The 15,899-nt window shown below is 37.6% G+C and overlaps 3 protein-coding genes across 3 annotated transcripts; all 3 read left to right on the top strand.

Moving 5' to 3' along the window:
- On the top strand, positions 2,045-3,777 carry LOC18771741 (protein DETOXIFICATION 49). The gene is made up of 2 exons (XM_007203675.2): positions 2,045-2,179; positions 2,295-3,777. Exons 1-2 carry the CDS (start codon positions 2,045-2,047, stop codon positions 3,705-3,707), a joined length of 1,548 nt encoding a protein of 515 aa, XP_007203737.1. The 3' UTR covers positions 3,708-3,777.
- Positions 7,907-8,747, top strand: LOC18770769 (calmodulin-like protein 1). The gene has a single exon (XM_020568581.1). It carries the CDS (start codon positions 7,960-7,962, stop codon positions 8,527-8,529), a length of 570 nt encoding a protein of 189 aa, XP_020424170.1. The 5' UTR covers positions 7,907-7,959; the 3' UTR covers positions 8,530-8,747.
- Positions 13,786-14,871, top strand: LOC18771569. Its single transcript, XM_007203687.2, has 2 exons — positions 13,786-14,383; positions 14,497-14,871. The coding sequence occupies exons 1-2, from the start codon at positions 13,862-13,864 to the stop codon at positions 14,548-14,550; spliced, it is 576 nt and encodes a 191-aa protein (XP_007203749.1). The 5' UTR covers positions 13,786-13,861; the 3' UTR covers positions 14,551-14,871.

Raw genomic sequence — 15,899 nt, forward strand, 5'->3', positions numbered from 1 at the left:
ATGTCAATGCATAGTTTAGGAACCGAGCATACGTGAGAATAAAGTAGATAAACTTCCTTTATCTTTGCTTATATATATGTGACCTAATTTTTTCATTCTTCTTTTCTCCTTAACTTAACTGTGTATATGTTAGCAGCCCTCTAATTAAATAGTAATTTGATGACCAATAAATCTCTGTAAACAAATCTAACAATGATCTCTTAAAGAAAGAAAAAAGAGGACATGTATATAGGCTATATAGCAAAGGTTAGCAGGAAAAAAAAAAACAAAAAAAGATTTTCCAGATAATATTATCATGCATGAAAAAAAACCCTAAGTTCTAACAAAAAATAAAAAATAAAAAAACTAAGTTCGAGGGTTCGGCTCAGTCTTGGAGAAGAAAAGTAATCTCTTATGTTGATGTGGCACGTTCTTTTTAGTGGATTTAGGGTATTTTTGTCTTACTAGAAAAAAATAATACTATATTAGTGATTACCCAAATTTGACCAAACTATAGGCGACGGACACAATGTGTCGTTGGTTGTACTAAGAATTTTCAACGAAAGCTCACTTCGTCACAAATTTGTCGCCAAAAGTCTCGTGATGATCATAGCTCTTATCCTCCTTGGTTGAGGATGATTTAACCCTTCTAATTGAAGGCGTGGCAAGATTGCTGCAGGTTACTCTAAAATACTCCTCCGGAGGTACTCATGATTATTTAGTTTCTCAATATATAATGACAAAAAAATAAAAAGATAAATGGAACATTATCACTTGCATAGGTGCGGACGTTTGTGCATGCGCGGACACTCGGATGTAAGAGTAACTTTGCCACGTTCACTACATTAACTACGAGTTGTGTTGACCACATCTCTCTGTGTCAGGCGATATTAATTGTTTCAACCCTGTTTTCTGCAATCAGAAAGAGATTCGCTCATTGTTTTAAGTTTAACTGTGTATCGATTTCGATTTTTGCTGTATATCTTGTCGTGACTTGAGAAAGTTAAGTGTATTGATAAAACTCATGATGACTTCTTATCACAACAACAAACCGGAACTCGTGAACACTTAAATATGAATTTTTAAAAGAAATTACAATTATAACTTGCAAAATATTTTTCAAATTTGAGTGAGAAAATATTATGTTTTTCTTTGTTGAGAGGAAAGTAATAACACATTAATTAATTAGTTGCATTTTACATACTTGAATCTCAACTATTTGGTTACCAAATAATGTTAAACAAGAAAAGGATTTTGAAATTTGAATTCAGGCATTGATATGGAAACATTCTATATCTACCATATGTAGAGTATCCTCCTATAATATTACGATTCCAAAATCTTTACCCATTAATTAGCCCAAACAAAAAATCTTTACACAGAAGGAAAAAAAGTTGCAGATCTTTTCCTCATTTTCTTTATTTGTTAATCTTGATCCAAGCAGTTAACTCAACTCATAACATCTTAGTCCAAATTAGAAGATGTTAATTTGTCCCTAAATTTCTAATTAGCATCCTCATCTTAGTCATCACATTCATTCATGTTGAGTCGATTCAAGCATTTCATGCTTTGGCATTTGGATGCATTGCCAGTTTGCCACCAACTTTATTAGAGTGGTGCAATCTGATGTAAAGCTAGACATTTCAGTCCTTTGAGAAATCCAGAGAGGAGAAAACGACGAATTCGAACCACCCTCATGACCACCACTTCCCCATTTTCATCTTCCTCACACTCGTCCATTTCTCACCACCAAACCCTAACTAACCCCTCAGCACAAAGACAAAGCCTGTAGAAATTCTAGAGCACAGAAGAAAAAAAATTTACCAGGCACTTACAGATGGTGAAAACCTTGTTTATTTATCTGCGTGTCTAGTCTCCCTGGTTTTGCAACATATTTATTTTGAGAGGAAGAAAATAAGGAAGGTTGTTTCTCTGATTACATTACCAATTCCTGAGAAGCTACAGAGATCAACCCTTTTCCTCTGCTCTCCTCATTTCATCAATCTGCTCATTGAGATCTCCAAAAACACTGAAAATCCAATTCTTGCTTTGTCAATTCAACGAGATGTCGTACAACAATGCTAATGCTGCTTCGTGGTTATATATTCCAATTTTATCAAACCTGTTCTACACCACCGTCAAGGATGATGAAGAAGGTGGACAAGATTCTCAGCACCGCCAACCCACGGCTGTTTCTGTGGTCAGTCCTATATGACGCCAACACTTTGTTTTTTTCTCATACAACCTTTGCATGTACGCCTTGTATTTTTGTGTATCTCTAAATTAATTACTTTATTTAATAATTTCATCACCAGGTTGTTCAAGAGATCAAGCAGCTATACACTATAGCCCTGCCAATGATCCTGGCGGGCCTTCTGGTGTACGCGAAAGCGGCGATTTCGATGTTCTTCTTGGGCAGATTAGGTAAGGGGGCATTAGCAGGAGGCAGCCTAGCAATCAGTGTGGCCAACATCAGCGGCTACTCCGTCCTCTCCGGCCTCGCTTCTGGCATGGAAGGCATCTCCTCCCAAGCCTTTGGAGCCCAACAATGGCCTCTCATGTCACACACCCTCCAGGGCACAGTCATCATCCTCATCCTCATCTCCATCCCCATCTCCATCATGTGGCTCAACTGTGAGTCCTTCCTTCTCTTCTCAGGCCAAAACCCAGCAATCTCCTCCACAGCCACAACCTACCTCACGTTCACAATCCCAACTCTCTTCTTCCAGTCCCTCATAAATCCCCTTAAAATCCACCTCAGAACCCAACAGGTCACCCTCCCTTTAATGCTCAGCGCCGCGCTGGCCCTCGCCATTCACGCGCCCGCTAACTACCTCCTGGCCAGTCATTTCCACCTCGGCATTCGCGGTGTGGCGCTTGCCGGGGTCTTGACAGACCTCATCATCCTCCTCTACCTTATTCTCTACTTACGCGGTTCGGGCATTTATACAAACACATGGCAAGGCTGGTCACTCCATTTCTGCTTCAAAGACTGGAAGCCCATTATTTGCCAAGCCATCCCCAGCTGCTTCTCTGTGTGCTTGGAGTGGTGGTGGTACGAGATCATGATCATTCTCTCAGGCCTTCTCAGCAATGCAGCTGAGGCTGTGTCTACCATGGGAATTTTGATCCAGGCCACCGCATTCGCCTACCAGTTCCCCTTCGCGCTTAGTCAAGCCGTGTCGACTCGGGTGGGGAACGAGTTAGGCGCCAACCGCCCCAAGCAAGCTAAAAAGTCATCATTTGTTGCATTGTCATGTGCTGTTCTCACAGGACTTTTATCAACCACGTTCATGGTGACAATGCGCAACGCTTGGGGCCAGATCTTCACCGCCGATCGCGCCATTATAACGCTGACGGCTTCGGCGTTGCCGATCGTGGGGCTGTGTGAGCTCGGGAACTGCCCGCAGACCACCGTTTGTGGTGTGCTGAGGGGCAGTGCAAGGCCAACTTTGGGTGCGGCTATCAATTTGGGTTCTTTTTATGTTGTTGGGTTGCCTGTGTCGCTTTTTATGGCGTTTGCGATGGATTTGGGCTTGTTGGGCCTGTGGTTGGGCCTTCTGGCTGCCCAGTTGGTTTGCTTTGCTCTGATGGTGATTGTGTTGATCAAGACGGATTGGACGGCTCAGGCGGAGAGATCCAAAGAGCTCACCAGTGCTAATGTGGAGGAGTATGTAGAGGATGAGACCAATGAGGGATTAATATCTGCAATTATGCTAATTAATTAGGCAAACGATGGAGTTTGTACAGAGTCTTTTCTCCCCTGGGCATGGTTTTTTTTTTTTTTTTTTATTTAAATTTTTTTATTTTATATTTTAAAAAAGTTAAATTTTGTTTTTCTAGGATTTTGTTTCAGTCCGAAAAAGAAAGAAAAAAGAAAAAGGCTCTGTTTATTAAATAAAGAAAACTGACATATACGGTATTATTCACTTGCATAACATTCTCAGATATTATTTTACTAAAATGTCAATCAAAATGTCAAGTATGTTAATTTTTTTGAAGAAAGAGGTTGATTTCAAGTATGTTAATTTTTGTTTTACATGTGTGTGATGTTAAACTCACGGTGTTCTGTCACATATTTAACAACATAACATTACCAACGATTTAATGTTTTGCATCTTTCTATGATTTATGATTTTTAAAAACTAGTTGTTGAAGTAATTCAATTATATTTGTCAAAAAGGAATATTTCTATTATGTCATAATATTTGTTGTAAAAATAAAAATAAAATTCCAAATTAGTATTTAATCCAAAAAATTTAATAGTTCTATCTCCAATGTCAACTTTGAAGAGAATATAGTCAAGATTTGTATCCATTTTCTAATATTTTCACATCTCTATGTCACACCCTGATAATAACTCAATTTGTCACGGCTCACCATAAATGCTTCTTATGTTTTTCAAAAAAAATTTGATTAGATTTAAGGCATAACAAATAAGACGTCGCTTATAACTCATGTGGAGCTGAACCCACATTAAGACACAATGTTTAGACACGTAATATAATAGAAGCACTTTTTTCGGAGAACTTAGAACAATAATATAACATAATAAAGATGTCGTTTATGACTCACATGGTGTCGGGGCCACATTAAGAAATATTTTTATTTTTATTTTTTTGAGAAATTCTATGATTGCATTCATAATTCAGCTAAAAAAGTCACTAGCCACTAGCCACAAAGGGCCAATAAAAACTAGTCACAAAATGGCCATTACAATAACGGAGCGGTCTAATATCAAAATTAAGAAAATCAGGTATGTCTCCACTAACGATCAGGCAAGATCGAAGAAACTCTGGTATAGGCATCCCAACTAAGATTGCAAACTTAGAATAATAAAAAAGAAATAAAGCTTGAAAAAATCAAGCCAGAACAATACAAATAAAACTCTCACCAAGGAGAGATGAAAAACTCTCACAAATGAGAGATGAAAAACTCTCACAAATGAGAGATGAAAAACTCTCACAAAAGGAGAGGTGAAAACTACACAGAGAACCCAAAGAGTCTCTGCAACTTATTCCAAACATAAAGAAATTGCAAAAAAAATGGTGATGGAGATCCAATGCCGAAATGCAGGTGAAGATCCGACGCTGAGCCGCAACCGTCTATAATAGTTGGATGAAAATCATAATAAAACTAAGACAAATAGGAAAAACCCTTTGTCTATGAAAATGGGGGAAGAGGTTAAAGGAGGAAGAGAGGAAGAGAAGAGGGGAGAAGGGAGAAGAACAATGGCTTCCTCCCCCCTCAAAGTGGAAAAGGCTCTAAGAGTATTTTTTGGGAGAAAGGGGACTAGGATGGAAAGGTTGCCAAGTTATTTTAAGAAATATTGTTTAAATGCGTAACGACAACATAGAAATACATTTTTTCGGAGAAGTTAGAACAATATTATAACATAATAAAGATATTGCTTATGACTCAAGTGGTGCATGACCGCCTTAAAAGATATTCTTTTAACACGTAACAACAATGTCTTACTATAGTAAAATTCGGTTTTCTTATTTGATGTGTAAGGAATAAAAGCCACCAAAAATTATCTTAAGAAAATGATTATTCCAAAAAATCATTTTTCATATTTAGTCAATATTTTTACATAAAACATTTATTTCATGTATGATATGAATGCATGAAGGGACCTAAGGTTTTTTTTAGTTTGTGAAATTTTGATTTTTTTTCTTTCTATTGGGCTTAATGGGGGGAAAAGATTTAAATATATTTGCTAAATCGCTACTCTTTGTCTATCTCTTGCAATTTTTCTTGCTCAGAATGCATTTGTCTATCCTTTTGTCAAGGACAATTATGATTGCAACCAATAAGCAATATAATTCTTGACATATGTGATATATATATAATTTTTCGTATGTATTGTGAGTTCGTAGTTTTGATTATTTATAATATGTAAGAGGCCCCCACACACATGAAATCTTGGCTTCGCCATTGCCTATGGCTACAGTATGGTGTTGTCGACCCAGTTTTTTTCTTTGGTTTTCGTTGTGTTTTTGAAGCAAGTACTGCAATCCACCGTAGACGCCATGATTTTGTTGCAGCTTTTGGTCCACTCACAGGGATTTTGCTCCAATTCAGTGTTTGGAGTTGGAGAAGTGATTATTGCCTGTTTGTGTGAGATCAGGTTTTGCCTGTGCAAAATAAGAGGTTTTGTCATGTTGCTGCTACGAGTCTCTTTGATGTGTTGAAGAAGATGTCTCCTTGTTTATGTGTTTATTTTAGTCTAATAATTCTCAGAAACTCAATAGGAGTTTGTTGATGTTTGTATTTAGAGTTCGACTTTTCGGTGTGGATTTGTCGTTACTACTGTTGTGCGGTGGATCTGTATTGTAGGTCTGAGTATAGGTGGCTTTCTCTGCTTGATTGAAGGTTTTAGGTTTTTTTGGCATGCGTAATTCTCTCCAGATCAAACCAATTTATTTTTGTATTTGGTCACTGGAGATGTTGTACTCATTTTGGCATTGCGACTACTCTGTACTTTTTTCTGTGTTATCAATAAAATTACTATGTTTTTATTTATTTAAAGCAAAATGCTATTTAAAAAGAGAAAACCCTTAACTCTCTCTAAGAAAACCCGAAGGAAAAATTCCCACCGCCGCCTCCTTTTGGGGTAGGTGACCTCATTCCCTACCCACCTCCCTTATCTTCTCCTCTCCTTCCCTCCCTCCCCCCTTTTTTCCCCTCATGATTCTTTTTTGTTCTTTTATTTTGGGATGTGGAATCAGCCGCCATGAAACACAGTCGTCGCTATGAAATAATCGATGTCTTTAAGCCCATATATACAAGGAAGATGTTGGGTTTGGGTTTAGCCAGTGCAACACTATGGGTTTAGCCACTATGGCGCTATGACTCTTTTTAAGTTCCCCTGAAGAATGTGAAACGGTGATCCTTTTTAATTTGGAGGAGACATCAACTGACATTGACGGATCACACGTAGTTTGGAGGAGAAAAGCCCACCTTACCAAGTTGCAAATCACAAGTGAGCATTCAACCACTTAGTAAGGTGAGCTTTTCTCTTCTAAGTTACGCGCAACGTCAGTTGCTGTCTCATGCGTGCATCAATCTTTGTGAGTTATCACTCAACTTATCATCAATTGTGTAAAAAAAATATCATGAGTGTTTCCAAATTCCATGTAATTTAAAATGTTGTCAGAGTCCTCCTATGTTTTTTTATTGACAAACGATAGTAGCTAAGTAATGCTCCTCCCACAATATCTCTTAGAAAAAAAATAATTTGATTTCAAGTTATAAATATAAGTTAAATTCCTATGTAAAATAGGAAAACTAGGGAATAGAGGCTCCAACTAACTCTAATGTAAAATTCTCAAATATTTCTTTCTTATTCTCTCTATTCATGTATTGTATTCTTTATGAGTAAATTTCCCAATTTAAAATCAAATACAATATCTCCCTTCAGTATATCTCACTCAAGTATTGGACATTACATATATAATAATTTTTTTTTTCTTGAGATAGAATATTTGCTTGTACCGATATTAGATCCGCAACCTTTACGAATGTGATGTTTGTTTCTTCTTAATCATATAGAAGATTCCACGCAAGTAACACAAGAATCTACAACTTTATTACTTTTAGTGGCGTCATGGCAAACCAAAAATTAGGGTTCATATCATATAGGAGAATAGGAATCAACAAGATATGTACAACTTGGTAAGAATATATGTAATGTGTCCATATCTGGTTCTTCTTTCTCTCTTCAAATGAACTTGGAAAGTGAATGTGGGTGGAAAAAGAATAAGAAACAAAGACCAATATCAGATGTGCTCCTTTTTTTTTCCCTCAACTTTGAATCAGAATTGATGTGAACAATGCGCGTGAACGTCTATCTTTATACTATTCCTTAATGGATCAGACCTCAAACAACACAAATCCAGAGAGCTTATATAAATACTAGTTAATGCATGTAGCCTCCATCAACATATCAGAATTTGGAACCATTTGGAAAAAAAAATTATGTCACGTAGTTTCAGCTTTCTCAGGTTTCAATATGGCTCTCCTAGAAAGCCTCCAAATAAACCATCTCCCGAGTTGAGTTTCTCCAAAGAGAGGCAAAGGTCTAGCTTGTCAAGGCCTTCATCCCAGCCAAAAGCTGAGGAGATAAGATATGTGTTCGATAAATTTGACACCAACAAAGATGGGAGGATCAGCAGGGAAGAGTACAAGTCAGCCCTGAAGACCCTTGACAAAGAAATAGCAGAAGCTGAGATTGCCAAGACCTTTAAGGCCCTTGACAGTGACGGAGATGGGTTCATAGGGTTCAAGGAGTTTGCGGAGATGTTCAACATGGGAGCTGATCAGGCACGAGAGGCTGACATCGAAAGTGCATTTCGATTGTTCGATCTGGATGGCAATGGGAAGATAAGTGCAGAGGAGTTGTCTCTGGTGCTGAAGAAGCTGGGAGAGAATTGCAGTCTTGGGGCTTGCAGGAACATGGTGAAAGGAGTGGATACTAATGGTGATGGTTTAATTGACATGAATGAGTTTTCCAAAATGATGGGGAACTTCAAGAAACCAACTGCTTAAAGAGATCATTTATATAAATTTTAGATCTCATATCCTATGTTCTGGCCATATATTTAGTCTTGCTTATAATAATACCTGTAAGGGTTGTCTGCCCATGTTCTTAAATAAGAATAATATGCTGTCTTCCTTTGCTTTTACCTTTACAAACAGTAAAATAATGACATCCATTATGTTTTGGAGCTAGCACTTGCTAGCCTTCACGTCCAAACTTGGACTGATCAGCTCATGACTAAATCAATCTAAAGGGGATGAATATTGTCAGTAGTTTGATATATATATATATATATATGTACATATGATAAAATTGATGAGATTAGAAGTAAACAACGACTACATATTGATCTAGTGATACTTCTCTTTCCAATGTTGGAAAATGTCCAAAGTTCAAATCCTCCCTCTACAAAGAGTACTTAATGTCATTTAGCCATTACGGCCTAATCCACGGTACGAAGAGTCCAAAAGCTTAGATATATGCCTAGAATCAGTGTGCTGAGATGGGCCTGATGCAAATAAGCAACTCTGCACTTCAAAAAGAAGGAAGTTCTTTATGCCGACACTTTAAACATACACGGAAATCAAATTGCTTAACTTTTTCAACAAGGTGCCAGGCTGCAGTGAAACATATGATGAATAAAATTTGAAACATAACTGAAATGAAGAAATGAAAGAGTTGAAGTAGACGAGCTGATATTGATACATATCCAATACAGGATGACAAGATTAGATGCACAATTTGCAGACAAGTATGGATGGCTCTTGAATGAAGATTCTCATCTGTGTGGACAAGATCAAACACTTTTCAATTGAAGTCCAATCTAAAACTAATAATTACAGATGGCACTGACCCAATAGGCCATGGAGGTTTAATATATAACCCTTTTAAGAAAATTAAACAGCTGTCACATATGCCTAGAATTTTATATAATTACACTTAACATTGTTGTTCCCATGCCTAGTTGGAAGAATAAAGTTACTCATGGCCCTGAAGAAGTATTAGCGATTGTGCTAAAAGATGCCAAAAGAAAGCCCACTAAAGGCAAAATGAATTCGATTCTCCACTAGTAAAATCCACTTTAAAGCCACTTTAAGAGTCGTGTGTACTTGTACAGAGAACAGAAGAGAAGCAAACAAAGCTTGCCCATCTAGCTACATTTCCATTTTCTATCTTCTTTGAAGAGATTTTTATCTGCTTAGAGAAAAATTCGTTGATGGCCATAGTAAGTTGTTTGCAGGTGCAGCCCGACCAGGAGATGACAGTGGATGAGTTCAAAGCGTGGCTTCACCGGTTTGACAGCGATCACAACGGGCAAATTAGCCGCGAAGAGCTGAAAGAAGCTCTCCACAGCCTGAGGGTTTGGTTTGGATGGTGGAGGGCTCGTCAAGGAATGAAGCAAGCAGATTGCAATAAGAGTGGCCAAATAGACAACCCCAAAGAGTTTGAAAAGCTGGTGAGCTATGCACAGCAGCGTTTGGGCATGAAGATTCTTGAAAATAATTGTTGGTGATCATGCATGGTGTGGTCGACCCAAAACACATGTGCCCTGTGCCTGTACAAGTTGATATCTCTAATCCTTATATATATATATATATATATGTACTGAAAGGAAGAGAGTTCATAATGATTTTCTTTTGTTGTCTTGTAGTATTTCTTTTCTTAGACAACAAAAAGGAGAAGATTATTAATATTATTGTTGCTTTTTTGGTACATCATTACAATTGATTTAATATTTTTCCAAGTATATGACAACAAGCACGTGAGAAATAGGACAAAAAATAGAAATAAGAGGACGGGAGTAAATCTTTGGGGAAACATAAACAAATTTGGTCGCTATGTGATGATTCAATCTAGGAAGAGAACAAAGCAAAAGCTCAGATGGTAGCAAGTTAATGATATAACCTATAGAGTAAAAGACATAGTCCTCAAGTGAGCTAATAAACTCATACACAAATGCTGAAGAAAGTGCCTAGATTAGATTATATCCCTTGTATGCAATGTAACTAAAAAATCGTCACATAAAGAAAGAATAGCATACAGTGACGAAACGAGAATTTTATCACACTCGTGCAATAATCTCACAATAGCAGCCTGAGGTACCTCACAACTTTAGTATTCTCCTTTACTTTTGAACCGCCTAAGAGATATTTCATCAAACATCTTATGATTAATGTTGAAGATTGAGGCGATGATAAGGAGAAAAATAATAATTGCGTTTGTCCAACCCATTGACCCTGCCGTGAACCGGTGGATAAAATAAAAGAAATATCGACATATATGGTGTGTGTGTGTGTGTAAACGGACTTATCAACCAGTTTCAGCCCAAACACTAGACCTAAAGCAAGTTTAGTTAGTATTAGAAGCCCATATGATCCAAGTTCTTTCTAATGTCTATAGCTACCCCAAGCATGGCCTAATGGGCAATGGCCTGGTGGGGGGACCAAACTGATATGGACACTTACCTCAGGCTCAGTCTCAGGCTCAGCAGAAGGGGCCTTGCACGATCAAACTTTTGTGTTGGGGTTTTTGGTCCACACTCCAAGGCACGTGCTTATAGGAATCCACCACGTGTCATTTCCCCATTAGAATGACCCATTAGGAAGAAGAAGAAAAGTGTTTTGTTTATTGTCATGGCACCAGAAGAAAAGGTTAAACCATGTGAGTGACAGCCATGTTTTTAGCCTGCAAGTTGAGTACTCAAAGGCTTCCATTTCTCCTCTCTTGGCCTCTTTCTTCTTCCCAATAGTTATCCTTTGAATCATTGACTTGTACGATATCCAAAATGACAAGATCCCTTTGTATTATTCATTCTTGAAAGCCATTGAAGTGAATGAAATAAAAGTCTAATTTCTCTTGTTCTGGCTAATTAATTATATAAAAACCTAGTTTGCACCGAGTTTTGCCAACTAATGTGTGAGATTTAATTAGATACCCAATATCCGTATCTTCCAAATCAAAGATACAAGTTGGTTGATCATCACTCGCATTAGTTATCAAATATTAATAAAACTCAGTCAACATATCATGTTGAGTTAGACGTTTTCTTAATTGAAGATACCGACAGAGAAGAGAGGTGAATTGTATGGCCTTGTAAAACTCTCATCAACATACTTGGCTCACTTGTGTCTGATTCAGAAATGGAGGGAAGAATTAGGGTTCGTAATGAATAACTTTATTGATTCAGAAAGTAGTTTTTGGCAAATTTAAGAAAGTCGTATTGCACTAGTTAGAGAGCAAAATAGATTTTCTAGAGTGCTAATAACAACTCCCTTAATTTAAATGATAATAAAGTTTTATTTATCAACACAATGTTTACATCTCGCTCAAGCATATGAATAAGCCAATAAGGCAAGGTGACAGCCCGACCCACTAACAAAGATAAAATGTTTTATGCATGAAAAATCATCATTATCTAGTTGTTGATTTAAGGGTAAGGCATCAATTCGACCAAATTAATCAATCGAAATCGTAATAGTCTATTTAGTTTTGTTTTAACCAAGAGAAAAAAAAATCAAACGTTTTAAAATCAAATCAAACCGTAATAGTTTGGGTTGATCAAATGTCTTACTGTTATACCATATTTCAACTAGTTGGCAATGGCATATTGGCAAACCTCTTTATAATAATATGATGCACCAAAACCCTCCCTCGCCAAAACCCAAACGTTCTCAAGGAAGAAATGGTGCAACTGTGTCAGTGGCAAACAGCAAAACGAGACCATCACCAGGCACTATCTTAGGAAAAGGAAATTAGCTCTGCACGTGCTCACGTGATCTCTTCCACTGTACAAGTAACCCTAACGCAAATGGCACTAGGGTTTTGGAAATCAGAAAAAAAGAAAAAAAGAAAAAAAAAAAGATACATAAACAAATAACACATGCCTCATACATTACATACTGACCACTCATCTCTTGGGGTGCCCAAATTAGCAAATCCTCCTATTCTTATGCAATCTTCTAATTTTAATTTACTATGTGTAATTTATATGATTTATTTATTTAATGAAAAGGGCAAAGGCAACCCCCTGGTCACGTGGTCCCTTTTGACCAGTCGATATCGCCAGCTCATTCACTGCATACCTCTACTTAGCAGTCAAATCTCGGTCAACCATATGACCCTCTGGAGCCTCTGCTAGCCACTGTGCCTCTCTGTGTCACTGTGACTGTGTGCCCCAAACCTTGCCATTGCTGCATTGCATTTCCTCTATACATTTAAAGCTTTTTTGTTTTACCTCTTTAATATTTAATTTACCACAAATAAAAGAAGAAAAACCCATCTTTTTTTTCTTTTCTTTTTTTGTATTTTTAATTTGAAAAACATTGCTGCTCTTGCTTTCTATCCAGCAATGGGATCAAATGTAAACAATCCCGGTAACTCTGGCTGGCCCCAAGTTTATAAGTACCCCAAGCATCTATCAATTTGGACATTTATGCACTGTCCTCCCTTCCCATTCTGTTCCTCATCTTTCATGGCCCCAGTTTTTTTTTTTCTCACTTTTTTCTGGTTCTGAATTTTTTTTTCACATTTTTGTTATCTTGGCAAAAACCTGCGCGCATGTTTTTCAATATCACTGCTGCATGCCCTTCTTGTGAAAACCCCTGATTCTATCAGCCTGAATCAAGAAAAGATATGCTATTTGATTTTTGTGTTGTTTTGTTTCAGTCTGAAAATTGGTGAATTAAGTAATGATTTCCCTGGATATAAAAAAAAAGTAATGATTTCATGAACAAGATGACTCATCATCATTATTAATTTACTATTATAATCTTCTTCTTTCTTTCACCAAATCAATGACCTTCAGAGCTTTGTACTATTTGTACATGCTTGGTACATTTGATGTTGTGCAAGCAAGTTTCATATAATAAAATGAGTTATTTTTAAAATGCCTCTTTAACCCAAACAATAATTTCTTAGAATCTTCTTGAAAGTTATATATAAATATATATCCACTGTATTGATCATAATTAAGAATGCAACTAGGGGTGGATTGGTTAGAGAGCTTCTTCTTTTACCGAACTGGAATAAAAAGGAAGAAAAGTGTGCTTCTTGGCAACTTCACCCAACATCCAGGGAAAGCAGTGAAACATTGGAGACTGTATCTCTCAAAGATTTAATTGGTCACCATTCAATGCCCAATTTATCATGTCATGACAAAAACATCACATCAGGCATGCATGCATAAAAATAAATTTACAAATTACAAATTTATGAGTGCATAAAAGATCACCAGTCTGAGATATAAATACACACACATACCTCTGCTCTGCTCATATAATATCAATAGGGTCACATTCTTTTTTTCCTTTCAATCTTTTTCCCATGTTGTTTTGAAATCTCATGGCCTGCTTAGACATGTACAACTCAGAGCATAAGGGTCATGGTGGTCATCATCCATTTGCTCCAATGAGCCCAAGAATCTCCTTCTCTAATGATTTTGCAGATGCCCAACATGCCATCAAGCATGAAAGGAGCTCCAGAGAAGCTCCAGTTTCCTCAGATTTTGAGTTCTCAGTGACCAACTATTCGATGATGAGCGCTGATGAGCTCTTCTGTAAGGGAAGGTTGCTGCCTTTCAAGGACAGCTGCACCAGCAGCAGCAGCAGCAAACAGATGCAGAGGAGCACTACCACTCTCAGAGATGAGCTTCTTCATGGGGAGGATCATGATGATGAAGTGTCATCCAGGCCACCAAAGGGGTCATCATCATCAACAAGATGGAAGGGGCTTCTGGGCAGGAAGAGGGCCCACATTGGCTCCAAGAAAGCTCACAGGAATGATGGGTCTGTGGATGGTAGGAGTTCTGGTCTTGTGGTGGTGCATGAGGAACCCCAACATCATGTTAATAATCAGACTTCACAGGTGAGAAAATTAAATTAAATTAAATTAATTCACCCCAATTGAAGTTTCTGTGTATGTAGGCATGGATTTGGAGTTTGTATGATGACATGGTGTTCTGGTTTTTGTTGTTGCAGGAGGTCTTGAATGAAGGAGGGTCAAGTTGGAGAGATGTGGAGATTGGAATATAGAGGCATTGTTTTAGGGGGTGTGTGGTGATGAAATTGTAGAGGTGTGGGAAGTACTTTTTCTTTTTTCCTTTTGGAGGCTTCAGAAAAAGGAGGATGATTATTATTATTCTTGTATTTTTACTACTGGTTTTTGGTTAAACATAGAGGTTCTGACTTCTGTTAGTGGCCGGTTAATCAAATTAGCCTCTATATATTTTCTGGTGTATTTTGTTTCAGAGTCTCTCTCTCTGTGGTTCTGAATTATTTTTAGTTTGTGGATCGGAATTTGGTCTTTTGGCTGTTCACTGTACAAAATGTTTGCAGTTGAAGAACCTGTTGCAATGTCAAGCTCTTATTTTTGGGGTACACGAAACACCTTGAGCATTGATGTGTATCGTTAGATCATAATTCTTCTTCCCACCAAAGTTATTAATTATGGGTTTCACTTGGATCTATTCAGCTTCTTAATTTTAATACAGTTGCATCTACTCTTCATGTTTAGCATTCTTTTGCCCAGAGAGAGAGAGAGAGAGAGAGAAAGAGACTTAAACACCAAGTATTGAAGATATATCAGAACTTGGTCATAGTTGATAAATGTCTTAGGCTCTTTAGCCAACAAAACTTCCTGTGTCAATCTGATACATTTTACATCAGCAGATTAGCTAATAAAAATGTTGTTATTAAGCATACTAAATAATTAGTGCATGAAATAGGGGTAATCTGTCTGATACAGAACTAGGTTGGACAGCAAGAAGAGAAGTTTAAGTCTTGGATGAGCGAGTGAGGGTTTTGTTTTTCGTTTTTGTTTGTCTGGTACAGGCGATATTAAAGTAAGGAGAAATCGAACTTTACTCCTTACAGATGAATGAGGGTTCAATGCAGTGCATATGGTGCAACAGGCAGGCTACTATAAATGTGACAGCCAAGACAAGGCTGTTGTTCAAGCTTTTATGAATTGTCTCGCAGACTCAGGCTAGATCTGTGCCACATGCGAAGGCAGGGCCAAAAGAGTGGCCAACATGGAGTTGGTCAAAACAAGAACAGGGTTACAAGATTGATGGTCAAAATCTAAAAGATCCCATCCCACTACAGAGGACTGTGAGTGGAGGCATTAAAGCGTATGCACCCAACCCTCCTTGGCTCTTTCCCTCAATAGCCGTGATTTACTGATTTTCACTGCCACAATTCTGTTCTGCTGGACTCTGATGGAAACAGAATCTCCCTCCACACAACAGCAACAGCCGCAACATTTTTTTATTGATTTTTTACTTTTTTCTTAATGATGATTATTGGTTAATTGCAGTTAGTTATCCCAAACCTAAAGTCAAAGATGCAGATTTGTTACCTCAGTGCCAGCACGTAGCTTGTCT

Source organism: Prunus persica, chromosome G7, assembly GCF_000346465.2.
Source record: "Prunus persica cultivar Lovell chromosome G7, Prunus_persica_NCBIv2, whole genome shotgun sequence".
NCBI lineage: Eukaryota > Viridiplantae > Streptophyta > Magnoliopsida > Rosales > Rosaceae > Prunus > Prunus persica.

Excerpts from the sequence above, each read along its gene's own strand:
- LOC18771569 (XM_007203687.2), top strand. The coding sequence starts at position 13,862 with ATGGCCTGCTTAGACATGTACAACTCAGAGCATAAGGGTCATGGTGGT. Across the intron at positions 14,384-14,496 it reads TTAATAATCAGACTTCACAG|GAGGTCTTGAATGAAGGAGG; the intron begins GTGAGAAAATTA and ends TTGTTGTTGCAG.
- LOC18770769 (XM_020568581.1), top strand. The coding sequence starts at position 7,960 with ATGTCACGTAGTTTCAGCTTTCTCAGGTTTCAATATGGCTCTCCTAGA.
- LOC18771741 (XM_007203675.2), top strand. The coding sequence starts at position 2,045 with ATGTCGTACAACAATGCTAATGCTGCTTCGTGGTTATATATTCCAATT. Across the intron at positions 2,180-2,294 it reads AACCCACGGCTGTTTCTGTG|GTTGTTCAAGAGATCAAGCA; the intron begins GTCAGTCCTATA and ends TTTCATCACCAG.